This window comes from Papio anubis, unplaced genomic scaffold (genome assembly GCF_008728515.1).
Source record: "Papio anubis isolate 15944 unplaced genomic scaffold, Panubis1.0 scaffold201, whole genome shotgun sequence".
NCBI classification, from domain to species: domain Eukaryota; kingdom Metazoa; phylum Chordata; class Mammalia; order Primates; family Cercopithecidae; genus Papio; species Papio anubis.
Window position 1 is genome coordinate 88,621 of NW_022162033.1, and position 26,988 is coordinate 115,608.

A 26,988-nucleotide genomic window follows, 5' to 3' on the forward strand; every position below is an offset into this window, starting at 1 on the left:
CATCCCCATCAAGCTGCCAGTGACTTTCTTCACAGAATTGGAAGAAACTACTTTAAAGTTCATATGGAACCAAAAAAAGCGCCCGCATTGCCAGGACAATCCTAAGCCAAAAGAACAAAGCTGGAGGCATCTTGCTACCTGACTTCAAACTATACTACAAGGCTCCAGTAACCAAAACAGCATGGTACTGGTACCAAAACAGAGATATAAACCAATGGAACAGAACAGAGGCCTCAGAATCTACAACCACACATCTACAACCATTTGATCTTTGACAGACCTGACAAAAACAAGAAATGGAGAAAGGATTCCCTATTTAATAAATGGTGCTGGTAAAACTGGTTAGCCATATGTAGAAAGCTGAAACTGGATCCCTTCCTTATACCTTATATGAAAATTAATTCAAGATGAATTAAAGACTTAAATGTTAGACCTAAAACTGTAAAAACCCTAGAAGAAAACCTAGGCAATACCATTGAGGCCATAGGCATGGGCAAGGACTTCATGACTAAAACACCAAAAGCAATGGCAACAAAAGCCAAAATAGACAACTGGGATCTAATTAAACTAAAGAGCTTCTGCACAGCAAAAGAAACTACCATCAGAGTGAACAGGCAACCTACAGAATGGGAGAAAATTTTTTGCAATCTACCCGTCTGACAAAGGGCTGATAATCAGAATCTACAAAGAGCTCAAACAAATTTACAAGAAAAAAACAACCCCATCAAAAAGTGGGCAAAGGATATGAACAGACATGACTCAAAAGAAGACATTTATGCAGCCAACAGACACATGAAAAAATGCTCATTGTCACTCGTCATCAGAGAAATGCAAATCAAAACCACAGTGAGATACCATCTCACACCAGTTAGAATGGCGATCATTAAAATGTCAGGAAACAGCAGATGCCTGGAGAGGATGTGGAGAAATAGGAGCGCTTTTACACTGTTGGCAGAGTGCAAATTAGTTCAACCATTGTGGAAGACAGTGTGGCGATTCCTCAAGGATCTAGAACTAGAAATGCCATTTGACCCACCAATCCCATTACTGGGTGTATACCCAAAGCATTATAAATCATGCTCCTATAAACACACATGCACACGTATGTTTATTGCAGCACTATTCACAATAGCAGAGACTTGGAACCAACCCACATCTCCATCAATGATAAACTGGATTAAGAAAATGTGGCATATATACACCATGGAATACTCTGCAGCCATAAAAAAGGATGAGTTCATGTCCTTTGCAGGAACATGGATGAAGCTGGAAACCATCATTCTCAGCAAACTCTCACGAAGACAGAAAACCAAACACCGCATGTTCTCACTCATAGGTGGGAATTGAACAATGACACCACTTGGACACAGGGCAGCAACATCACACATCGGGGCCTATTGGGGGCTGGGGAGCTGGGGGAAGGATAGCATTAGGAGAAATACCTAATGTAAATGACGAGTTGTTGGGTGCAGCAAACAACATGACACATGTGTACCCATGTGTCACACCTGCACATTGTGCACATGTACCCTAGAACTTAAACTATAATAATAAAAAACATTAAAGTACAAAAAAATTAGCCCGGCACGTTGGCGGGCGCCTGTAGTCTCAGCTACTCGGGAGGCTGAGGCAGGAGAATGGCGTGGCGTGAACCTGGGAGTTGGAGCTTGCAGCGAGCCTACATGGCGCCACTGCACTCCAGCCTGGGCAAGAGAGCGAGACTCCATCTCAAAACAACAACAACAACAACAACAACAAAAAACAAAGGGAAACTGAGTTTGATGGTGAAGCAAATTACCCAAGTTTATATATAGGTAGTGGCAGAATAGGATTCAAACTGTGTCTGACACCACAGTCTGTGTTTTTTCCACAAATCATATCATTCCCGAATCCCCCAAAATTAAATGAATGTAAGTACCAGCTATTTCAAAATCTTATCACTGTTTAAGAGTTTAATACTTTAAACTTTTATTTCACAATGAATGTACTAAGCGGTTATGATATATTGGCTATCTGAAGGCTTTTATAAAAACTTCCATTGGCTCTGAACTTTCCAGCTTGCATCCCTATCTACCCTGCCAGGTAGGCATAATAATTCTCATGGGTCATGTAACCATGAGAACTCAAGATTGAATCATTCTTTGCTAAGTCTCATTTTATATCTCTATACAAACAAACCTCAGTGTACAGTTCACAGAAATGCCAGAGCTTGAGTTTGATGGACTTGCTTTTATAAATCTGCAAAAGTCAACCGTTTTAAAAATTGTTATATATAACTTAAGCTTCTAATGCTAACAGACGGAGTTTTCTAAAATACAAAAACAGAAACCAATTTGTTTTGGCATTGGATTTTGTTTTTCTGTTAGTGATTTCTTTAAAATCAACTTTATTGAAGAATAACTTAAATACAATAAAATATACTTGTTTTTAGCTTATAATTCAATACGTTTTCACAAATTAATATTCCCTCATAACTACCACCGTAATTCAGATAATGAAAATTTATATTACCCTCCCAGAATATCCTTTGTACTCTGCCCCATAAATCTCCGACCTCTAATCATGGCCCCAGGCAGCCAGTGAGCTATATTTTTTCACTATAAATTACATTTTCCTTTTCTAAAATTTCATACCAGTGGAATCATGAATATGGACTTTTGTATATCTGGTTATTTTTCTTCATCATTTTTTTTTTTTTTTTGAGACGGAGTCTCGCTCTGTCGCCCAGGCTGGAATGCAGTGGCGTGATCTTGGCTCACTGCAAGCTCTGCCTCCCAGGTTCACACCATTCTCCTGCCTCAGAGTCCTGAGTAGCTGGGACTACAGGCGCCCGCCACCAAGGCTGGCTAATTTTTCTGTATTTTTAGTAAAGACAGGGTTTCGCTGTGTTAGCCAGGATGGTCTTGATCTCCTGACCTCATGATCCACCTGCCTCGGCCTCCCAAAGTGCTAGGATTACAGGCATGAGCCACCGCGCCCGGCCTTCAGCATATTTTTAAGGTTCATCAATGTTGTTACATGTTTTGTGGTTAATTTCCTTGTATTGCTCCATATTATTTATTTATGGAGTGTGGCTATCAAAAATCCACAGTGAATTTCCATGTACAAGTATTCTGTGTGAACACATGTTTTTGTGTATACCAAATACTTAGGAGTGGAATTTGTGAATTTTATGGAAAGTGTATGCTTAACTTTTTAAGCAACTGCTAAACTGTGTTCCATAGTGATTGTACCATTTTACATTCCCACTAGCAATATATGAGAATTAGAGTTACTCTGTATCATCATCAACACTTGGGATTATTATCTTTTTAATTTTAGCCATTCTAGAGGGGAAGAAATAGTATCTCATTGTGGTTTAATTTGTATTTCCTTTAGTTATCCGTAGTTATAATGGATATTGAACATCTTTTCATGTGTTTATTGGCCATTCATATATCCTTTTTGTGATGTATTTGTTCATTTTTTTTGCCCATTCAAAAATACTAAGTTGCAAATTCTTTGTTTCCCTATGTAATTCCTTTATTAGAAGAATATATATTTTGAATAGTTTCTCCCAATCTGACTTGGCTTTATCTTCTCAACAGTGTGTTTCAAAAGTTTTAAATTTTGATGAATTAAAAAATATTATTTTCTTGTGGCTTGTGCTTTTTTCCCCAAAATATTATTTTCTTGGGGTTTGTGCTTTTTTTCCTCATTCTATCCAAGAAATCTTTATCCACTCCAAAGTCATGAGAGTTTTTTCCTGATTTCTTCTAGAAGTGTTATTTTGTGTGTGTGTGTGTGTGTGTGTGTACCTCAAAATCATATATAAATTGACTTGTACTCTATTTCAAGTTCATTTTGTGTGTGATAAGGGTCAGGGTTCACTTTCTTCCGTATGGATAATAATTCAGTTCTTTCCCCATTTGCTTACCATGGCACCAGTGAAGGAAATGAATTGGCTGTATTTATGTATGGATCTTCTTTGAACTATTCTGTTATATTGATATATACGTTTGATACAATTCATTAGGAAAGCCACGTGCACTGGAGTTTTCTTTTGGAAGGATTTCAATTACCAATTCAGTTTATTTAATGGATACAAGTCTGTTCTGATTTTCTGCTGCTTTTTGAGTCAGCTTTGCTAATTTATGTTTTTCATGATATTTGTCCACTTCATCTAAGTCAGAGTTACTGGCATAAATTTGTCCATAATATTCCTTTATTATATTTATTATATTTATAATACCTGTATGATGTGTAATAATGGCCCCTCTTTCATTTCTGATACTGATAATTTGTCTCTTCTGTCATTTTTTCTTAATCAGTCCTACTTTAAATTTATTTACAAATCTCAAGAATAATGCATTTTCTACCCTCACTTTCTGAGAAGTCGATTCCCTCTCCCATTTTTGGAGATGATTATTAAACAGTTGGTCTTTTTTCCTCAACTTTGTAACACCCCTTCCAACATCCTTATTCTTGACTCATGACTCAGATTCCTTTTTCATTAAGGAAACAATCAAAAGATCATCCTTTCACTAAATTTACAACCTCGCTGCCTCTATACCACTCCCCACTCCAGTTACAGTGAATTAGTACCTCTTCTGTCTAAAGCTGGCCCCTTCACTTGTGCACTGAATGCCATATACTCTCTTCTCCTCAAGGACTTCGCACTGGCAATTGTCCTTTCTCTTGCAAAATCAAATTTACTCTTATCAGATTATACTCATTAGTGTACAAACATTTCATAGAATCATTCATATATTTATTTATTTTAAAACTTCTTTAGATCTTACATCTACCTCCAGTCCTATATCATTGCTCCCCTTTATAGTGAAGCTTCCCAAAATTATTGTTTATACTCAATGTCTCTATACCTCATGTGCCATTTTCTCCTGAAAATACTTTGCTTAGGCTTCCATCTCTACTCTGCCATTGAAACTACTCTTAAAAAGGTCACCAATAATCCACATTGCAGTTGTGGTCCATTGTACTTGGTCAGTTATTCTTGACATGAATTTATATCTCAGCAATATTTGAAATAGTTGATTACTTCTTCCTTGAAACACTATTCATTTGGCTTCTAGAGCACCATAGTCATGATTCTCCCTCATTTTCCTGGCCTTACATAGTAGAGTGCTCAAGTCTCTTTATATCTAATCCTTAGATGATCTCATTCAGTTCCATGACTTTATATACCATCTATATATATATGTTATTCATACTCACATTTCCGTTTCTTGCCCTTACCGCTTCCTTTCTGCCCACTTGATATCTCTATTGTGTGTTAAAGTTCACATGTCCTAAAGGAAGCTCTTGCTTCCCTGCCCTTAGCAAACCTGCTTCTCTTCCTTCTCCCTCTCTTAGTAAAAGGCATCACCCAGTTGTTCAGTCTAAAATTGAAGAGTCATCTTGATCTATCTCTTTTCCTATATCCAGATCCAGCTCACCAACAAATCCTGTCAATTCTGTCTTCAAAATCCATGGAATAAACCACTTCTCAAAACATTAATTACTTCTACCCAAGCCCAAGCCACTGTCTTTTATTTAAACTATTATAATAACCTCCTAGATTGGCAATACCACAGTGGCCAGAGCAATCCCTATAAAATTTAAGTCAGAGTTGGGTGCGGTGGCTTACGCCTGTAATCTCAGCACTTAGGGAGGCCGAGGTGGGCGGATCACAAGGCCAGGAGATTGAGACCATCCTGGCTAACCTGGTGAAACCCCGTCTCTACTAAAAGTACAAAAAATTAGCCGGCATGGTGGCGGGTGCCTGTAGTCCCAGCTGCTTGGGAGGCTGAGGCAGGAGAATGGCATGAACCCGGGAAGCGGAGCTTGCAGAGAGCAGAGATTGTACCACTGCACTCCAGCCTGAGTGACAGAGTGAGACTCCATCTCGAAAAAAAAAAAAAAAAAATTAACTCAGATCATCACACACATACACATATGCATACACACTTAAAATCCTCCAAAGGCTTCCCGTGTCACTCAGAATAAAATCCAAATTTATAAGTAAAGCTTACAAGGTTCACCTAGGCTTGCCCTGCCCACTTCTCTTACCTCAAAACCTAACGCTGTGCCTGTCACTCAGCTGAAACCACACTGACCTTCTAGGTGATTTTTTAATGTATCAAGTGGATTCCTACTACAGGATCTTTGTCTTTATTGTTCTTATTATCTGGAATTCTTTCCCCGAGATCCTTATTTGATTATTGTATTTTTTTTTAGAGAGAGGATCTCACTCTGTTGCTCAGGCTGGAGTGGTGCAATCATGGCTTACTACAGCCTTCACCTCCCCAGCTCAAGCAATCCTTCTGCCTCAGTCTTCTAAGCAGCTAGGACCACATACATACGCCACAATGCCCAGCTAATTTTTAAATTTTTTTGTAGAGACAAGGTCTCCCTATGATGCCTAGGCTGGTCTCGAACTCCTGGGTTCATCCTCCCACATTGGCCTCCCAAAGTACTAGGACTACAGGCGTGAGTCACCGTGCCTGGCCTCCCCAAGATTTTAACTTAAATCATTACCTCACTTCATTTGGAAGACTTCCCTGACTACTTTATTTTAAATAGTTATACCCTCCCTTCATTGTTCTGTCCCTTTACCCTTTTTTTTCTTCATAGCCCTTACCACTACCAGATATTGCATATATGTATGTGTAAATATGTGTTCATCTTCTGTCTCTTCCTCTAGAATGCAAACGTCATGAGAGGAGGAAATTTGGTTAATTTGTGTGCCCATGATATAGAATAGTATCCTGCATGTAGTAAGTGCTTAATAAATGTGTTGAATAAATGAATGAAACCTATTAGGTATAGATAATATTACTCACAATTTCAGATATGGAAATAAGTCTACCACAGCTGGCAGGTTTTCTGACTCCAAGTCCATTCTTTTCTACCTTAGCCCCTTATTTCTGAAACCTTATCTGATGATTTATCCTCATCTGATTATTTCTTATCTGAATTTCTGTGGTGCTTTGTGTTATTCCCAGAGCATTTATTACATTTGTCTTCTGCTGTGGCTGATGCATGCCCCTCTCTTTTCTTACTCTCCCCCAGTGCCTTTTATGAATGCTTTAATAATCATGAGAGAGTGGTACATCATTTCCTCCTGAAGCTAACAGTATTTTAATTTTAATGTTAAATTTGATTTTCTTAGTTTTTTTTTTTTTAAACTAATGTGCAACTCAGGATTTCAGATTTGTCATGAAATTTTTGTCTAGTGACATGTAACTGCTTAAATTTTTATAACACTAGAAATTTGTTTAGTGGATTACTCATATAGAAAAACTTTGTTTCCTACTTTACTATTCTTCTGGGTACCATTTTTTCCCCACACCTCCCAAGAAGAGGGCAGTATTGGTTCAGGGATAGGGGACATCATATGGTACAGGATGGTTTTCATTTTTCTGTGAAATAGGTTACAGAGTCATCAGCAGGCAAGAGGAAAGATTCAGTTCTATATTCTTAAGAAGGAAGACTGAAATGAGGCAGCAAGAAATGTGGACTTTGTAGCTAATGAGAATCTTTGCCTTTTCTATGTGAACAGTGAGATAAATCAGGCTAGCTCTTCCTGTTGCTACCACCCACAAAGCTGTGAAGAAGGCTGTGATAGCAGATGGTATCCATACACAGTTTGATTTGTTTAGAAACCTACATAAAGAGCAGCATGTGTTTTGTTTTGTTTTTCCCCTTAATTACTCAGAGCCAGGGAGACTAGTTTTTAAATAAAATATAGTGATATAGCCAGAAAAAAATTATAAAAAAATACACAACTGTATTTTTAACTGCATCATTTCAACTCTATAATATATTGAGTATCTGCTCAATTTATTGAGTAAGGCTCTGGACTAGGCGTTACTTTGTAGGGGATATAAAGAAGAGTGAGTTTAGTATTACAAAATAAGTTCAGTTTAATTAACATGTGTGTTAGTGTCTTTTATATCCCACTGAAGTGCTGAGTATACAGAAATTAAGACAGTTCTTTTCTTCAAGGAGCTTAAACTATAGTGGGGGAAATAAAGTTAAGGGATAGTTTCAGTACCACGTAGCAGATACGATGATAAATGTGTCTTAAGGTGCTATACAAGCTTTGAAGAGGGCACTTAATATAATCTGGGTGGATAGTGAGGATTAGAAAGGAAATATGTCTTGGGGGAGCTAATGCCCTAGAGTACAAACCTAGCTGAGTCAGTAGGTGCTAGTTACGTGAAAATGAGTGGGCAGAGATCAGGGCAGGAGGAAGAGCACAAGCAAAAGACTGGGGCAGGAAACACCATGGCTGTTTGGGAGAGATCCAATTACTGCTCGTATTACTAAAAGTAACATCTTTGGCAGGAGATGAAGCTGGTTGACAGGGGAAAGATTATGGTGGAGTTCACAGTTTATCCTCTACGTTCGTGTTTCTTCAGGTGTTGGCCTGTTGACTCTCTGCAACAGAATATCCTAGGATGTTTGCAGAAATATAAGACTAAACTCACCCCAGGATGTGGAAAATAATCTATAAGATCTGTTGTTTCTACTCAGAATTGGGATTTTCCTATAGGGCTATACAGAATGTTGTGATGAATATATTCTTAAATGATTTACTTTGTCAGGTATACAGAAAAACAGTGGAGAGTTTCTCTTAACATTGGTCTTTTTGGGAGGTTCCCAGAAGAAGAAATACAGTTATAAAGAGTTGTTTATAAAATAGAGGACAGGTATACTGTGTCTTGAGTCAATAAAGAGAGACAAAATTCCAAACAAAAAGTAATTTGAAAGCCCAGTTCACAAGTACATTTTTTAGGATATATTTCTCTAATACTAATTTGGGGCAAGAATTCCTTGAGACCTCTAACACTTAGTGTTCAGCCTCTAGCCCCGCGTGTGCGTGCATGCATGTGTGTGTGTGTGTGTATAAAGTTTGAGAGAAAGCAAGGCATATGGATATGGAAGATACTGCAAAATGATCAAGGGGGAACCTATGATACATTTATAAATGTTCCATAATCTTTTTTACTATACAGGAATTAGAAAATAAAAGAAGACTGCAAAAACAGGCTGCAAGTAGTCAAAGTGCCACAGAGGTTCGCTTGAATAGAGCTCTAGAAGAAGCAGAAAAGTATAAACTGGAGTTAAGTAAATTAAGGCAAAATAACAAGGTATGGGAAAATTGAAAAGCTTTTGTAGTGATCCCTTTTGGTAACTACTACTTTTATGAACATGTCAAAAATAATACTTAAATTATAATTCTTGATGTCATGCTGAACATTTGTCTTTTCAGAAGAAATATATTCATTAGCAGTATACGCATTTCTGACATATTAGGATGATATGCTTGTCTATCGCCATAATTGGGTGATGGCACAACTCTTTGGAACATTAATTTCTTCAACCAGTTTTATCAGGTGCCTATATTATATGTCAGACACTTTTCTGAGCTCTTAGAAAAAGCTGTTTTAAAAAAGTATCTTTCGTATCTCGTCTTTTATTCTCTGAACCTCGGTTTTCTAATATATAAAGTAAGGCTCTATTTTACAGGGCAGTGGTTCTCAAACTTGAGCATGTATCAGAATCTGTGGGAGGGCTTGTTAAATCAGATTGCTGGGGCCCATCCCCAGAATTTCTGATTTAATAGGTCTGGAGTGAGGCCTGAGAATTCGCAGTTTTAACAAAAATTTACCTGGGAACTTGTAAGGATCACTGTAACTCCAGTGTCTAGCCAATGCTTGGCATAGAATTAGCATGCGGTGCCTTAAGTATCTGTTGAATAAGTGAAAGTTCAAATACCAGTGTTCATGAAAGCCCTTTGTACATTCTATAAATATTGGTTACTTTTTGGTTCTGTATTGACCTAAAAGGGTAATAAGTGATAGTCCATTGGACTCTGCTTAATAATTAGAACAATATTTAATAATTTAACCATGACTTGGATAATGAAATTAGGAACCACTTTCATTATATACACGGATAATACATTTTGGATTAAGTTAGTAACACTTAACAGGAATAGACTGAAAGTGACCTTGATATGTCCTCTAACATGTTTGAGAGGCAAATATGTGGCATAGTGATTACAGAGTTTTAAGATGTCATCTGTGAGGTAGTTTGTTATATGGTCAGGTCATTTTCATATTCAAGGGCCATCAGTGATGGCATAACTGGGATTTATTAATGGAAGTTATTAAATTAACAAGTTAGGAAGTCATCTTCATAGACTTACCAGTAATTAGCCTGTTATTAGAGTGTTATTTCCAATTTGGTGCATTTTAAAGGGATTTTGAAGAAAATAAAAGGAAGAATAACCACCTAGGTATCAGGATTTCCTAATTGTTGTAGATTTGATCTCTATATTGTATTAGTTCACATATTAAGAAAATAGAAGGAAAATGGTTTCATGAAACAGATGACTCTCCATATTCTAGCCAGCCATTTTGTTTTGTTTTAATTTTTTTTAGGTTTGAGGGTACATGTGAAGGTTGCGTAGGTAAACAGGTGTCATGAGGGTTTGTTGACATATATTTAATCACCTAGGTATTAGGCCCAGTACTCAATAGTTATCTCTTCTGCTCCTCTCCCTTTTTCTGCCTTCCCCACTTTAAGTAGACCCCAGTGTCTTTTGTTTCCTTCTTTGTGTTCTGTAAGTTCTTATCATTTAGCTCCCACTTATAAGTGAAAACAAGCAGTATTCGGTTTTGTGTTCCTACATTAGTTTGCTAAAGACAACTGCCTCCAGCTCCATCCATGTTCCCACAAAAGACATGATCTCGTTCTTTTTTATGACTACATAGTATTCCATGGTGTATATGTACCAAATTTTCTTTATCCAATCTGTCATTGATGGGCATTACTTGATTCCATGTCCTTGCTATTGTGACTAGTGCTGCAGTGAACATTTGTGTGCATGTGTCTTCATGGTAGAATGATTTATATTCCTCTGGGTATAATTCCAGTAATGAGATTGCTGGGTCCAATGGTAGTTCTGCTTTTACCTCTTTGAGAATCACCATACTGCTTTGCACAATGGTTGAACTAATTTACACTCCCACCAGCAGTGTGTAAGTGTTCCGTTTTCTCTGCAACTTCACTTTTTGACTTTTTAGTAATAGCCATTCTGACTGGTGTGAGGTGGTATTTAATTGTGGTTTTGATGTGCATTTATCTGTTGATCAGTGATATTGAGCTTTTTTTCATACTTGTTGGCCACATGTATGACTTCTTTTGAGAAGTGTCTGTTCTTGTCCTTTGCCCACCTTTTAATGGGGTTTTCTCTTGTAAATTTGTTTAAGTTCCTTATAGAAGCTGGATATTGACCTTTATCAGATGCATAGTTTGCAAAAATTTTCTCCCATTCTATAGGTTGTCTATTTACTCTGCTAATCATTTATTTTGCTGTGCAGAAGCTCTTTAATTTAAGTAGATCCCACTTGTCAGTTTTTGCTTTTGTTGCAGTTTCTATTTCTCTCTTTGTCATGAAATCTTTGCCCATTCCTATGTCCAAGATGGTATTGCCTAGGTTGTCTTCCAGGGTTTTTATAGTTTTGGGTTTTCCAGTTAAGTCTTTAATTCATCTTGTGTTGGTTTTTGTATAAGGTGGAAGGAAAAGGTCCAGCTTCAATCTTCTGCAAATGGCTAGCCAGTTATCCCAGCACCATTTATTGAAGAGGGAGCCTTTTCCTGTTGCTTTTGTCAGGTTTGTTGAAGATCAGACAGTTGTAGATGTGTGCCTTATTTATGGGCCCTCTATTCTGTTCCATTGGTCTATGTGCCTGTTTCTGTAACAGTACCTGTCTTTGTACCATGCTCTTTTGGTTATTGTAGACTTGTAGTATAGTTTGAAGTCAGGCAGTATGCCTCCAGCTTTGTTCTTTTTGCTTAGTATTGCCTTGGCTATTCAGGCTCTTTTGTGGTTCCATGTGAATTTTTAAATAGTTTTTTCTAATTCTGTGAAGAATGTCATTGGTAGTTTGATAGGAATAGCATTGAATCTGTAAATAGCTTTGGGCAGTATAGGCATTTTAATAAATCTTCCTATCAATGAGCATGGGATGTTTTTTCCCTTTGTGTTTTTTCTGATTTCTTTGAGCAGTGTTTTGTAATTCTCATTGTAGAGATCTTGCATCTCTCTGGTTAGCTGTATTCCTAGGTATTCTTTTTATGGCAAGTGGGAATGGGATTGCTTTTCTGATTTGGCTCTCGGTTTGGCTGTTGTTGGTGTGTAGGAATGCTAGTAATTTTTGTACATTGATATTGTACCCTGCAACTTTGCTGAAGTTGTTTATCTGCCAAAGGAGCTTTTGGGACAAGACTATGGGGTCTTCTAGATACAGAATTATGCCGTCCGCAAACAGAGATAGTTTGACTTACTATTTGGAGGCCCTTTATTTCTTTCTCTTGCCTGATTGCTCTGGCAGGACTTCCAATACTATGTTGAAGAGAAGTGTTGAGAGAGGGCATCCTTGTCATGTGACAGTTTTCAAGGGGAATGCTTCCAGCTTTTGTCCATTTAGTATAATGTTTACTGTGGGTTTGCCATAGATGGCTCTTATTATTTTGAGGTCTGTTCCTCCAATATCTATGTTATTTAGAGTTTTTAACATGAAGGGTGTTGAATTTTACTGAAAGCCTGTTCTGCATCTATTGAAGTAATCATGTGGTTTTTGTCTTTAGTTCTGTTTATGTGATAAATTGCATTTATTGATTTGTGTATGTTGAACCAACCCTGCATCCCAGGAATGAATGCTACTTGATCATGGTAGATACACTTTTTGATGTGCTCCTGGATTTGGTTTGCAAATATTTTGTTGAGGATTTTTGCATCAATGTTCATCAAGGATATTGGCCTGAAGTTTTCTTTTTTGGTTGTCTCTCTGCCAGGTTTTGGTATCAAGATGATGCTGGCTCCATAGAATGAGTGGGGAGGAGTCCCTCCTTAGTTTTTTGTAATAGTTTCTGTAAGAATGGTACCAGCTTTTCTTTGTACATCTGGTAGAATTTGGCTGTGAATCCACTGGGTCCCAGGCTTTTTTTGGTTGGTAGACTTTTTATTACTGATTCAATTTGGGAGCTCATTATTGGTCTGTGTAGGGATTCAGTTTCCTCCTCGTTCAGTCCTGGGAGGGTGTACATGTCCAGGAATTTGTCCATCTCTTCTAGGTTTTCTAGTTTGTGTGCATAGAGGTGTTCATAGTAGTTTCTGATGGTTGTTTTTATATCTGTGGGGTCAGTAGTAACACTCCCTTTGTCATTTCTAATTGTGTTTATTTGGATCTTCACTCTTCTTTACTAGTCTAGTGGTCTATTTTATTAATTTTTTCAAAAAAACAACTCCTGGATTCATTTATCTTTTGACTGGTTTTTCATGTCTTGATTTCCTTCACTTCAGCTCTGATTTTTGTTATTTCTATCTTCTGCTAGCCTTGGGGTTGATACCTTCTTGCTTCTTGAATTCTTTCAGTTCTGAAGTTACATTGTTAATTTGAGATCTTTCTAACTTTTTGATGTGGGCATTTAGTGCTGCTATGAATTTCCCTCTTAACTCTCCCTTAGCCGTGTTCCAGAGATTCTGGTATGTTGTATCTTTGTTGTTATTTTCAACTTTTTGATTTCTGACTTAATTTCATTATTTACCCCAACAGTCATTGAGGAGTGTGCTGTTTAATTTCCATGTAATTGCATGGTTTTGAGCAATTTTCATAGTCTTGACTCCAATTTATTGTGCTGTGGTCCAAGAGTGTGTTTGGTATGATTTTGGTTCTTTTACATTTGTTGAGGATTGTTTTATGTCCAATTATGTGGTCAGTTTTAGAGTATGTGCCATATGGCACTAAGAAGAATGTATATTCTGTTGTTTTTGGGTGGAGAGTTCTGTAAAGGTCTATAATATCCATTTGGTCCAGCATTGAGTTTAGGTTCCAGATATCTTTGTTAATTTTCTGCCTCAATGATCTAATACTATGGAGTGCTGAAATCTCCCACTATTATTGTGTGAGAGTCTATGTCTCTTTGTAGGTTTCTAAGAACTTGCCTTATGAATCTGGGTGCTCCTGTGTTGTGTGCATGTATATTTAGGCTAATTAGGTCTTCTTATTGAGTTCAGTACTTTACCATTATGTAATGCCTTTCTTTGTCTTTTTTGATCTTTGTTGGTTTGATCTTTGTTGGTTTGAATCTTTGTTGGTTTTGATCTTTGTCTTTTTTGATCTTTGTTTTGTCTGAAATTAGAATTGCAACCCCTGCTTTTTTCTGTTTTCTATTTTCCTGGTAGATTTTCCTCTATCTGTTTGAGCCTATGAGAGTCATTAAATGTCAGATGGGTCTCTTGAAGACAGCATACCATTTGGGTCTTGCCTTTTTTTTTTTTTTTGAGATGGAGTCTCGCTCTATCGCCCAGGCTGGAGTGCAGTGGCCAGATCTCAGCTCACTGCAAGCTCTGCCTCCCGGGTTTATGCCATTCTCCTGCCTCAGCCTCCCCAGTAGCTGGGACTACAGGCACCCGCCACCTCACCCAGCTAGTTTTTTTTTTTTTTTGTATTTTTTTTTTTTTAGGTAGAGACGGGGTTTCACCATCGTGGCCAGGATGGTCTTGATCTTGTGACCTCGTGATCTGCCTGTCTCGGCCTCCCAAAGTGCTGGGATTACAGGCTTGAGCCACTGTGCCTGGCCGGGTCTTGCTTTTTTATACAGCTTGTCACTCCATGCCTTTTAAGTGGGGGCATTTAGGCTGTTTATATTCAAGGTTAGTATTGATGTGTGTGGATTTGATCTGCTGTTTTGCTGTTAGCTGGTTATCAGGTTGACTTGTTTGTGTGATTGCTTTACAGTGACATTGGTCTGTGTGGTTAAATGTGTTTTTGTCTTAGCTGGTAGTGGTCTTTGCTTTCTATGTTTAATGCTTCTTTCAAGAGCTCTTGTAAGGCAGATCTGGTGGTAACAAGTTCCCTCAACATTTGCTTATCTGAAGAGGATCTTATTTCTCCTTCACTTAGGTAGCTTAGTTTGGCTTAATATGAAATTCTTGAGGACTTTTTTTTTAAAGAATATTGAATATAGGTCCTAAATCTCTTCTGGCTTTTTGGGTTTCCACTGAGAGGTCTGCTGTTAGCCTTATGGGATTCCCTTTGTAGGAGGACCTGCCCTTTCTCTCTAGCTGTTTTTAACATTCTTTCATTTCAACTTTGGAAAATCTGACAATTATGTGTCTTGGGGATGATCTTCTTGTGTAGAATCTTGCAGGAATTCTCTGTATTTGACTGTTGGCCTCTCCAGCAAAGTAGGGTAAGTTTTCATGGACAATATCCTGAAATACATTTTCCAAGTTGTTTGTTTTCTCCCCTCCCTTTCAGTGATGCTAATGATTCATAGATTTGGCCTCTTTATATAATCTCATACTTCTTGGAGGTTTTGTTCATTCCTTTTTATTTTTTTTTTCTTTTTGTTTGAGTTCAGAGAACCAATCTTCAAGTTCTGAGATTCTTTCCTCAGCTTGGTTTTTCTGCTGTTAATACTTGTGATTGCATTGGGAAATTCTTTAATTGTGTTATTCAGCTCTGCTCTGTCAGACCCATTCGGTTCATTTTTATACTGGCTCTTTCATCCTTCAGCTCTTGTACCACTTTATTGTGATTCTTATTTTCCTTGGATTGGGTTTTGCATCCTCCTGAATCTCGATGATCTTTGTTCCCATCCGTATTCTGAATTCTATTTCTGTCATTCCAGCCAGTTCAGCCTGGTTAAGAACTCTTGTTGAAGAACTGGTATGGTTGTTTGGAAGGCATATGACACTCTGGCCATTTGAGTTACTGGAGTTTCTGCATTAGTTCTTTGTCATCTGTGTGTGTGGGTGTTCTAAACTTTAACTGCAGTGTAGATTGAATATAGTCAGTACATTTCTTTTCTGGATGCTTTCACTGGGCTGACGCTTTGTTCAGGGTCTTTATTTGAAGCTGACCTCTTGTACCTGGTTTCACAGAAGGGTATGTTTCAGGTATTTTTGGTGTTAAAGCTTTGAGGAATGTGATCCTGTAGTTGGCACTTAGGCTTATTGGTCAGTTGGTAGACTCTTGCTTGGTTGTGTGGCTCCCCTATGTTTCCTCACAGTTGTAGCCATGTTTCTTCTTAATGCTGTGAAAGTGTGGGTTCCTCTTTGCTTGAGTGCTGGCTGTAGATCACAACTTGGCACTCCTGGGGTGCCCACTGCAGTTCTGGGGCTATCTCAGTGTTTATGTTCCTTCCCCAACTTGGAGGAAGCAGAGGAAGGGATCTTAGTAGTGGTTGTGACCAGAGGTTGTTTGCTTGACTACTGGGAGCTCCACCCCAGAGAGATGCGGGTCAGCAATTGCTTAGTACAATCAGCCCAGGATGGTGGGTCTGTGCGGTAGGCCCAAGCCAGGGGTTCCCTGTCTGGTGATGAGCAGTGGGGGTTGGGGTGTTGTCAGACCCATGGGAGAGGGACTGGCCTCCTCTCCTTGGGTTGACTGCAGCTTGTTGGAGGTATGGATAAAGGACTTAGGGTCTTTGCTTCTTCATTAGTTTGAGGGTGGCAAGGGCAGCTGCAGAGGCAGTGGCAGAGAGGCTTTCAGTTGCCCTTGGAGGCTCTGTCCAGGGAGTTGCCAAGTTGCCACTGGCTTGATAGCTCTGGTAGGGGGTGGCTAGAGGCTCAGGCCTAGAGTACCCTCCTGGTGAGGCGATATGGGAATGGGCACCCACATAACAGTCTGACCACTTTTCTATAGGGCTCCTATGGTATGCTGGGAGCCTGCTCCAGTCCCTAGTGACCTCGGATTTTCCAGAACCTGGAGGTATCACCAGTGAAGGCTGTGAAGCAGCAGATTACAGCCTGTCCCTCCTTCTGGGAGCTTCATCCCAGGGAGGTATGGGCTTGTTGCCAGACCTGTAGGAGGTCGCTGGAGACCCCAGTTGGGAGGTCCCACCCAGTGAGGAGGAAGGGGATTTGGGAACCTGTTGAAAAAAGCAGCCTGGCCATATGTTGGTAGAGTAGCTATGCTGTGTTCCACTTCAGTACCTGGTCACCTCAGACACTCTGAGGCCCAAAGGTTGGATCAGCTAAGTCGCCCAAATAGCAAAGATGGTGTCCTGCCCCTCTGCCTCTGAGAGTGCCGTCCCAGGGGGAATTCGCCTGGTGAGGAGGAGTGGGATCAGGGACCTGCTTAAAGAAGCAGTCTGGCCACATTTTGGGAGAGGGGCTGTGCTGTACTGGGGGAGCCCTTCTGCCCCTGGTTGGCTCGGACTCTGCAAAGCCGGAGGGCTGGAATGGCTAAGTTGCCCAAACAGCAAAGATGGCAGCCCACCCCATGCCTCCTTTAAAAAAGAGCTCCCTCTCCACCCCTGGAGCTCCTTCTTAGGGAGGTGCAATGCCGCTAACCAGTGGCTGGCTGGCGTTCCAAACCAGTGGGTCTTATCTTGTGAGGTGTCGTGGAAGTGGGGCCTGCAGGCTATCGCTCAGCCCTGTAGATTGAGCCTCTCTTTCTTAAGGGTATATATGTGGGTCTAACCTCCTACTTTGCAGGAGCTGCAGCTACTTTTGCCAGAAAGCCCCAGTATCTAAGCTCCAGGGTCTCCACGCATACCTGAGTGGCTGCTCTGCCAAGACTCCAAGTAGCTCTGTCAGTCAGACTGAAGGCCCTGGTGGAGTGAGTTCACAAAGAGATCTCCTGACCCGCGGTTACAAACAGCCCTGGGAGAAGTGTGGTTTCCCGGCATCACACATTCACTCACTGCTTCCCTGGGCGGGGGAGCATCCTCTGGCTCTGTGTTACTCCTGGGTGGACTGTTGTACTGTCTTTTCTTCATTCTCCATGGATCAAGCTGTTTCCCTGGTTAGTCCCCCATTTTGAAAATTCAAGTAATGAGGACTTGATATGTGAACAACTCGGAATAGAACCATCAGTACTAAAAATAATCTAGAGGTGTTCAAGATACAAACTTCTGACCTCAGCTCTGCACTATGGGTAATTGATTTAAACACAGTGGGATAACATTTTGTGTATATATTGCATTACTATTTATCATATTTTAAATATTTTTTTAAAATTTATTTTATTTTTTGTAGAGACGGGGGTCTCACTTTGTTGCTCAGGCTGGTTTTGAACTCCTGAGCTCAAGTAAGCTTCCCACCTTGGCCTCAGAAAGTGCTGGGATTACAGGTGTGAGCGACTGTGCCCAGCCCACTATTTACTAGAAAGTAGACTTTTGATGTCAGAATTCTTTGTGTGTGTCAGAGTCTTGCTCTTTCGCCCAGGCTGGAGTACAGTGGCGTGATCTCTGCTCACTGCAACCTCCATCTCCCAGGTTGAAGCGATTCTCCTGCCTCAGCCTCCCAAGTACTAGGGACTACAGGCACCCGCCACCAAGCCCAGCTAATTTTTACATTTTTGGAAGAGGTGGGGTTTCACCATGTTGGCCAGGCTGGTCTTGAACTCCTGACCTCAAATGATCTACCCGCCTCGGCCTCCCAAAGTGCTAGGATTACAAGCATGAGCCATTTGCCCAGTCTGATGTCAGAATTCTTAAATGTAACTTATTTTACGTTTCTGAAAAACTATGTATCTCAAACTTTTGATTTTCAATTATTTTGCCTATTTCTAGGCTTTATCTTTGAGGGAGATTTTTGGGATATGCAATAACTTTTTCCGGAGAGTCTCATCTGTATATAAATTTTCTTTTGTGAGCAGGTGTATTTTTTCCATTTTAATTATTTGTACTTTGCTTCCCATTCTGAATAGACATATAATAGTTAACAGGCAATTAAAACTATTCAAGTCTATAAATTTAAGAAAATATGACAGGGAAATAGTAAGGTTTCCAAAAAATAGAACAAGATTACCTCATAATCATCAGAAAGTTAAAGATCTACTTTAAAAAAATGATAAACTTTTTCTCCACAGAGGTTAGGAAATAAGTAATTATGCTTTAAAGTAACAGTAGCTTTTGAAATTAAAAGTCAGTAAACTTAAACCAGATGCTGTAGGAGTGCTCTGAAACACACTGAAGGAAGGAATGATGGAAGTATAGTTTAACTGGAATTCTACCTAAAAACAGGGCATTGGGTTAGATGGTGTCTTGAAATCCATTTAAAATATGACACCAGAGTTCATGTTACTTCATTTAGGAATAGGTAATTTCTAATTCTTTATTAATTCATTTAGAAATATTTATGAGGGCCTGCTAGGTATCTGCCAGACCTTTAGTGGAGGGTAAAGATATAAAAATTAAAAAAAAAAAAAAAAAAAAGATGTAATCCTTGTAGCTGTGCACCTATCTTATAATGAAATTGAATGTTTAGATAATCCATGAAGCAAAACCTAGATAATTATTGAATTTATATAATCTATCAAAGCTAAGATTGCAACTGTAATAAATGCTGTGGAAAGTATATGGTGCTTTGAGCAAGTAACCAAGCCAATAAATGGCCAATAAATGCCTTTTGTTTTTTTAAAGATCCAATGAGCATTTATTACAACTGGCTATTCTAGTTCTTTTGCATTTCCATGTAAGTTTTAGAATCACATGTTGGAGTTTTGATTGGCATTGCATTGAATCTATAGATCAATTTTGGGAAAATTGACATCTTAATAGTGTCTTTAAAATTATGAATAGAGAATATCTGTTTATTTAAGCCTTCTTCAATTTCTTCAAACTATATATATATATGGTTTCCAGAATACAGGTTTTACACATTTTTTTCAAACTTACCTCTTGGTATTTCCTATTTTTGATATTATAAATGTTCTTTAAATTCCAGTTTCCCATTGTTTGTTGCTATAATGGAGAAATACAATTTATGTTTGCAGATTGAGTCTATATCTTCAACTTTGCTGAACTCACTTACTCTAGAAGCCTTAGGATTTTCTACAGACTTTTTCTGTAAAAGACCAACTAGTAAATGCTTTGGCTTTGTGGGCTACATATGGTCCCTTGTGTATTCTTCACTGGTTTTCTTTTTTAAAATTTATTTAACACCTTCAAAATAAATCATTTTTAGTTCACAAGTTTTAGAAAAACTGACTGCAATTTCCTGAGAGATCTTACCAGGAATGAATGTTGAATTTTGTCAAATGCTTTTTTCTGGATGTATTGAAATTATATTTTTCTTTTTTAGTCTTTCAAATGTAAAAACAACCTTGTATTCCTGGGATATACTCCACTTGGTGATGGTGTATCATTATCTCTTTTATATATTATTGGTTACATTTTTGTGAATGTCTGTATACATGGGAACATAGTTCTAGTCTGTTTAGTCTGTAGTCTTGTTTTAGTTTTCTTACACATTGTTTTCATCTTTAGGTTTTTGCTTTGCGTTTGTTTTGGTTTTGGTTTCAGGTTAATGCTGCCTTTATTAAATGAACTTCCAAATCATTCTTCTGGAGAAGCTCAACTTTCAGAGAAGTTTTTGTAGGGTTGGTATTATTTTCTCTTTGAATGTCTGGTAGAGTTCACAGGTGAAGCCGTCTGGGCTTGAGGTTTTCTTGTGGAAAGATTTTATACTTCAAATTCTATTTCTTTAATAGATACAGAAGTATTCTTTATAGAGGCTATATTTTATTGTGTTTTGGGTGTTTGTATCTGGTCAAGGAATCTGTCCATTTCATTTATGTTGTCAAATTTACTGGCATACGGTTTTTTACACTAGTTCCTTATTTTCCTTTGAATAGTCCTCCTACATTCCTGTGGGTCATTCCCCCCTCACATTCTTGTATTGATAATTTGTGTCTTTTTTACTTTTTCTGATCAGTCTCACTAGAGGTTTACTAATTCTGGTTTTATTGATTTTCCTCTACTGGTTTTTTTTTTTTTTTATTGATTTCTGCTCTTCTTTCCCTCTCCTTACTTTTGGGTTCAATTTGTTCTTTTTCTAATTTCTCCTTTTTTTCCCCTCTAGACAGAGTCTTGCTGTGTCGCCCAGGGTGGAGTGCAGTGGCGCAAACTTGGCTCACTGCAACCTCCGCCTCCCGGGTTCAGGCAGTTCTGCCTCAGCCTCCTGAGTAGCTGGGATTACAGGCCCCCGCCACCATGCCTGGCTAGTTTTTTATTTTTAGTAGAGAGGGGGTTTCACCATGTTGGCCAGGCTGGTCTCAAACTCCTGACCTCGTGATCTGCCTGCCTCGACCTCCCAAAGTGCTGGGATTAAACAGATGTGAGCCACTGCGCCTAGCCTCTTTTTCTAATTTTTTAAAATGGAAGTGGAGACTATTGATTTGTATCCTTTCATCTTTTCTAATATAAGCATTTTAAATACTGTAAATGTTTCTCTATGAATTTCCTTAGCTACTTCCCACCAATTTTGATTTTTTGTATTTTCATTTTTATTCTATTCAGAATACTTTCTAATTTTCTTTTTTATTTCCTCTGAGCCATGACAAACTTTAAAAGTTTGTCATTTCATTTTTCAAATATTTGGGGATTTTCCCCAAATAGCATTCTTACTGATTTTTAATTCCATTGTGGACAGAGAATGCATTTGGTTTTACTTGAATCATTCTAAATGCATGGATACTTTTTTTGGCCCAGAATATGGTTTAAATTGGTAAATATTTCATGTGCCCTTGATAGGAATGTGCATTCTGTATTTGTTAGGTGGAGTATTCTATAAATGTCAATTATGTCAAATTGCTTGATAGTGTTGTTCAACACTTCTGTATCTTATGTATTCTATGTGTCCTTGTTCTATCAGTGATAAAGAGAGGGGTACTAAACTCTGAATAGAACTGTGAGTTTGTCTATTTTCCCTTTCAGTCTCATCAATTTTTGCATCATGTATTTTGAGACTTGGTTATTAGGTGTATTAATACCCAATATTTAAGAAGATTGTTAAATCCTCTTGAATGAATTGACCTCTTATTATTTATTTTTATTTATTTTTGTTCCTGCATTCTGATACAGGTTGAGTATCCCTTATCTGAAATGCTTGGTACCAGAAGTGTTTTAGAAATGCTACAGTGGACATTTCATCTTTGAGCATCATGTCAGCACTCAAAAAGTTTTAGATTTTAGAGCATTTTGGATTTCAGACTTCAACCTGTATTAACTTTATTTGATATTCATGCAACTGAAGCTTTATTTTAGCTCATGTTAGCATTGTCTTATCTTTTTCCGTTCTTTTACTTGTAACTCCTTTGTGTCTTCCCGTTAGCAGCATCTAGTTGACTTTGCTTCAATATCTGTCAAAATCCTGTCAAAACAAAAGACTGTCAAAATCCAATCTGACAGTCTCTTAACTTTTTAACTGAGGTGCTTACACCATTACATTTAAAATGATTAATAATATGGTTGGGATTAAGTCTGTTAGCTAGCTATTGTTTTTATTTGGCCCATATGTTTTCTTTCCTTTCTTTGTGAATTGCTTTTTTAAAGATTCCATTTTATCGCCTTTATTAGCTCATTATCTGTACCTGTTTGTATGCATTTCAGCATTTGTTATATATATATATGTTTATCACTGTCTACTTCAAGTAATATAGCATTTTAGAATAATTTAAGAGCCTTTTAGCAGTATACTTCCATTACCCCCCACCCACCTTTCTGCTATTGTCTTATGTTTTATCTATAAACTACATTGTTAATTTTAAAAAGTTTTTTATTATTATACTTTAAGTTCTAGGGTACATGTGCACAATGTGCAGGTTTGTTACATATGTATACATTTGCCATGTTGGTGTGCTGCACCCATTAACTCGTCATTTACATTAGGTGTATATCCTAATGCTATCCCTCCTCCCCCCTCCCCACAGTAGGCCCCATTGTGTGATGTTCCCCTTCCTGTGTCCAAGTGATCTCATTGTTCAATTCTCACCTATGAGTGAGAACATGTGGTGTTTGGTGTTCTGTTCTTGCGATAGTTTGCTGAGAATGATGGTTTCCAGCTGCATCCATGTCCCTACAAAGGACACGAACTCATCCTTTTTTATGGCTGCATAGTATTCCATGGTGTATATGTGCCACATTTTCTTAATCCAGTCTGTCACTGATGGACATTTGGGTTGATTCCAAGTCTTTGCTATTGTGAATAGTGCCACAATAAACATACGTGTGCATGTGTCTTTATAGCTATGATTTATAATCCTTTGGGTATATACCCTGTAATGGGATGGCTGGGTCAAATGGTATTTCTAGTTCTAGATCCTCGAGGAATTGTCACAAGGTTTTCTACAATGGTTGAACTAGTTTACGGTCCCACCAACAGTGTAAAAGCGTTCCTGTTTCTCCACATCTTCTCCAGCACCTGTTGTTTCCTGACTTTTTAATGATTGCCATTCTAACTGGTGTGAGATGGTATCTCATTGTGGTTTTGATTTGCATTTCTCTGATGGCGAGTGATGATGAGCATTTTTTCATGTGTCTGTTGGCTGTATGAATATCTTCTTTTGAGAAGTGTCTGTTCATATCCTTTGCCCACTTTTTGATGGGGTTGTTTTTTTCTTGTAAATTTGTTTGAGTTCTTTGTAGGTTCTGGATATTAGCCCTTTGGCAGATGAGTAGATTGCAAAAATGTTCTCCCATTCTGTAGGTTGCCTGTTCACTCTGATGGTAGTTTCTTTTGCTGTGCAGAAGCTCTTTAGTTTAATTGGATACCATTTGTCAATTTTGGCTTTTGTTACCGTTGCTTTTGGTGTTTTAGCCATGAAGTCCTTGCCCATGCCTAAGTCCTGAATAGTATTACCTAGGTTTTCTTCTAGGTTTTTATGGTATTAGGTCTAACATTTAAGTCTCTAATCCATCTTGAATTAATTTTCGTATAAGGAGTAAGGAAAGGATCCAGTTTCAGCTTTCTACTTATGGCTAGCCAATTTTCCCAGCACCATTTATTAAATAGGGAATCCTTTCTCCATTTCTTGTTTTCGTCAGGTTTGTCAAAGATCAGATGGCTGTAGATGTGTGGTGTTATTTCTGAGGGCTCTGTTCTGTTCCATTTCCTAATGTAAACATTTACAACTACAGGTTTCCCTCTTAGCAGTGTTTATACTCTGTCCTATAGTTTTGGCATATTGTAGCTTTGTTTTAATTTGTCTCATGATTATTTTCCAATTTCCATTGTGATTTCTTATTTGAGCCCTTGGTAGTTTGAGTATTTTGTTCAATCCCCGCATATTTATGGATTTTCCAGTTTTCCATCTGCTATTGATTTCTAGTTTGAATCAACTGTGATTGGAAAATATAGTTTGTATGATTTCAGTCTTATAAAATGTGGGGAATGTTCCATGTGCACTTGAGAAAACTGTATTCTCCTCATTTATTTTCATTAACATCTTTGTTGAGATATAATTCATATACCATACAGCCCACTTAAAATATATAAATAAGTTGTTTTTTGCAGTCACAAAGTTGTGCAACCATCACCACAATCAATTTTGCAATTTTATCACCCCAAAAAGAACCTCTGTACCCATTCACAGCCATTCTATATTCCCCCAACACCCTGCACCACATGCTAGCCCTAGGCAACCACTAATCTACTTCCTGTCTCTCCATATTTGTCTGTTGTGGCATATGATTCTATTTTTTCTTTATTATTTCAGTCTTTTTGGGGGAACAGGTGGTGTTGCTTACACAGATAAATTCTTTAGCGGTGATTTCTGAGATTTTGGTACACCCATCACCCGAGCAGTGTATACTGAACCCAATTAATCTTTTATCCCTCTCACCCTTCACCCATAAGTCCCTAGAGTCCATTATATCCTTCTTATGCCTTTGTGTTAGAGAATTGTTTTTTATGTCTCTTAAATCTAATTGGTCTGTAATGTTGTTCAAGTCCCTTATTTCTTTATTGGTCTTCTATCCAGTGGTTCTATCGATTATGGGAAATGGGGTATTGAAGTCTACTTTTATTGTAGAGTGGTCTTTTCTCCAAGTCTGTCAATGCTTCATATATTTGGGCACTTTAATGTTTGGTACATATATAATTGTATCTATCTTCTTGCTGAACTGGCCCTTTTGTTTGGCTCATATGTTCTTATATAATGTCCTTCTTGGTATGTTTTAACAGTTTTGACTTAAAGTCTATTTTGTCAGATATTACTGTAGTCACTCCTGTTTTCTTTTGGTTACAAAATTTCAGATTATCTTTTTCCATCCTTTTACCTTCAATCTATGCATATCTCTGGATATAAAGTTAGTTGCATGTAGACAGCATAAAGTTGGAATTTAGTTTTTAAAAATCCATTCTTCTATTCAATTTATTTTGGTTAGGGAGTTTTGTCCATTTACATTTAAAGTTATTGGGAGGCCTGTTGCTATTTGTTCACAGTTTTCTGTATGTCTTGAGGACTTTTAGCCTCTCATTTCCTCCCTTATTGCCTTCCTTAGTGTTTAGTTCATTTTGTGTAATGATGCAACTTCAATCGTATATAAAGACTCTACTGCTTTTCAGCCCCTGTCCTACCTTGTTTTACTGGTGTCACCAATTAGATCTTTAGGTTATGTACCCGTTAACAAAGACTTATAGTATGTTTTATGCTTTTGTCTTTTAAATTCTATGAAAGAATGAAAAGTGAGTTGTCAACCAAAATTAAAATAATACAGGCCTTTATATTTGTCCAAATATTTACATTTACTGGAGAATTTCATATTTGCATATAGCTTTGCATTATTGTCTAGTATCCTTCTGTTTCAACTTGAAGGATTTTCTTTAGGATTTTGTAGGGAAGATATAGTGGTAATGAATTTCCTCAGCTTTTATCTAGGAATGTCTTTATTTCTTTTTCATTTTTGAAGGATACTTTGCTGGATATAGTATTCTTCTAGGTGTTTTTTCTTTCAGCACTTTAAGTATATCATCCTACTGACTTCTGGCCTGCAAAGTTTCTGCTGAAAAATCTGTTGATAATCTTACAGATGCTCCCTTGCATGTGATGAGCCATTTTGTCTTGCTGCTATCAAGATTTTCTCTTTGACATTCGACTGATTAAAATGTGTCTTGCTGTGGAGTCTCTTTGGGTTTATCCTACTTGGAGTTCATGGAGCTTTTTGTATTTGTATATCCATTTTTCCTTAAATTTGGCAATTTTTCAGCTATTAATTCTTAAAATAAGTTATTTGTCTCCTTTTCTCTCTCTCCTAAGATTACACTAATATACATATTGGCCCACTCGATGGTGTCCCTTAGCTGCTGTTCACTTTTCTTCTTCATTCTTTTACTTTTGGCTTCTCTGACCTGCTCATTTCAAATGACCTGTCTGAAAGCTCGCTCATTCTTTCTTATACCTATTCAGCAGGTATAAGACCTGTTCTGCTGGAACCCTTCAAGTGAATTTTTCAATTCAGTTACTGTATTTTGCAGCTTTAGAATTTGTTTTGTTCTTTTTTGTAATTTTTGTTGATAGTCTCATTTTATTAATATATAGGTATCCTGATTTCATTTAGTTGTCAATATTCTCCTTCAGCTCATGGAGCATATTTATGGCAGTTATTTTAAAGTCCTTGTCTAATAAGTGAGAAGCCTTTGTTTCTTTAGGATAAATTTCTGGATATTAATTTTGTTCCTTTAATATGGTCCATGTTTTCCTGTTTCTTTGGATGTCTTGTGATCTTAACGTTGAAAAATGGGTGTTTGAAAAACCAGTCAGTTCTCTCAGTCTTGCAGACTGGCTGCATGCAAGCAAAGACCTTCACTAATCAGCGTGGTGTAAAGTCTTGAGGTTCTCTCAAACCTTTTCTGGGGATGTGTCTTTCCTGGGCCTGTGTGTTTTTATTCCAGTTTTCCATACACATGGCTTCTTTTAAATGTCCTAATTACCTAAAAGTCTCACCTACTTCTCACAGATTTAGATGCTGTATTGTATTCCTCTGCCCATAATTTTTTGCCACCAGGTTCCTGCAGTTCTGTGGACTCACTGCACCTCTCACATTCAGTGGTACCAACCACCTGTTTCTGCAGCTTCCAACCTGATATCCAAATGACGCAGCTGTTCCCATCAGTACTGAGTCAGGCAAGACAGATACCAGTCCCTCAGGCAGGCCCCAGAAAAACCAGAATGTTGCAAGCAAGTCTACTCTTTTCCT

General features: G+C 38.0%; 1 protein-coding gene across 6 annotated transcripts in view; it reads left to right on the forward strand.

The window, feature by feature from the left end:
- Positions 1-26,988, forward strand: part of LOC116268512 (testis-expressed protein 9) — a 67,358-nt gene that overhangs the window by 37,976 nt on the left and 2,394 nt on the right. For all 6 annotated transcript variants that reach the window (XM_031661607.1, XM_021940601.2, XM_031661609.1 and 3 more), the window contains one exon: positions 9,000-9,134. In XM_031661607.1, the coding sequence (XP_031517467.1) occupies positions 9,000-9,134 (135 nt within the window). The remainder of the gene's footprint in view (positions 1-8,999; positions 9,135-26,988) is intronic.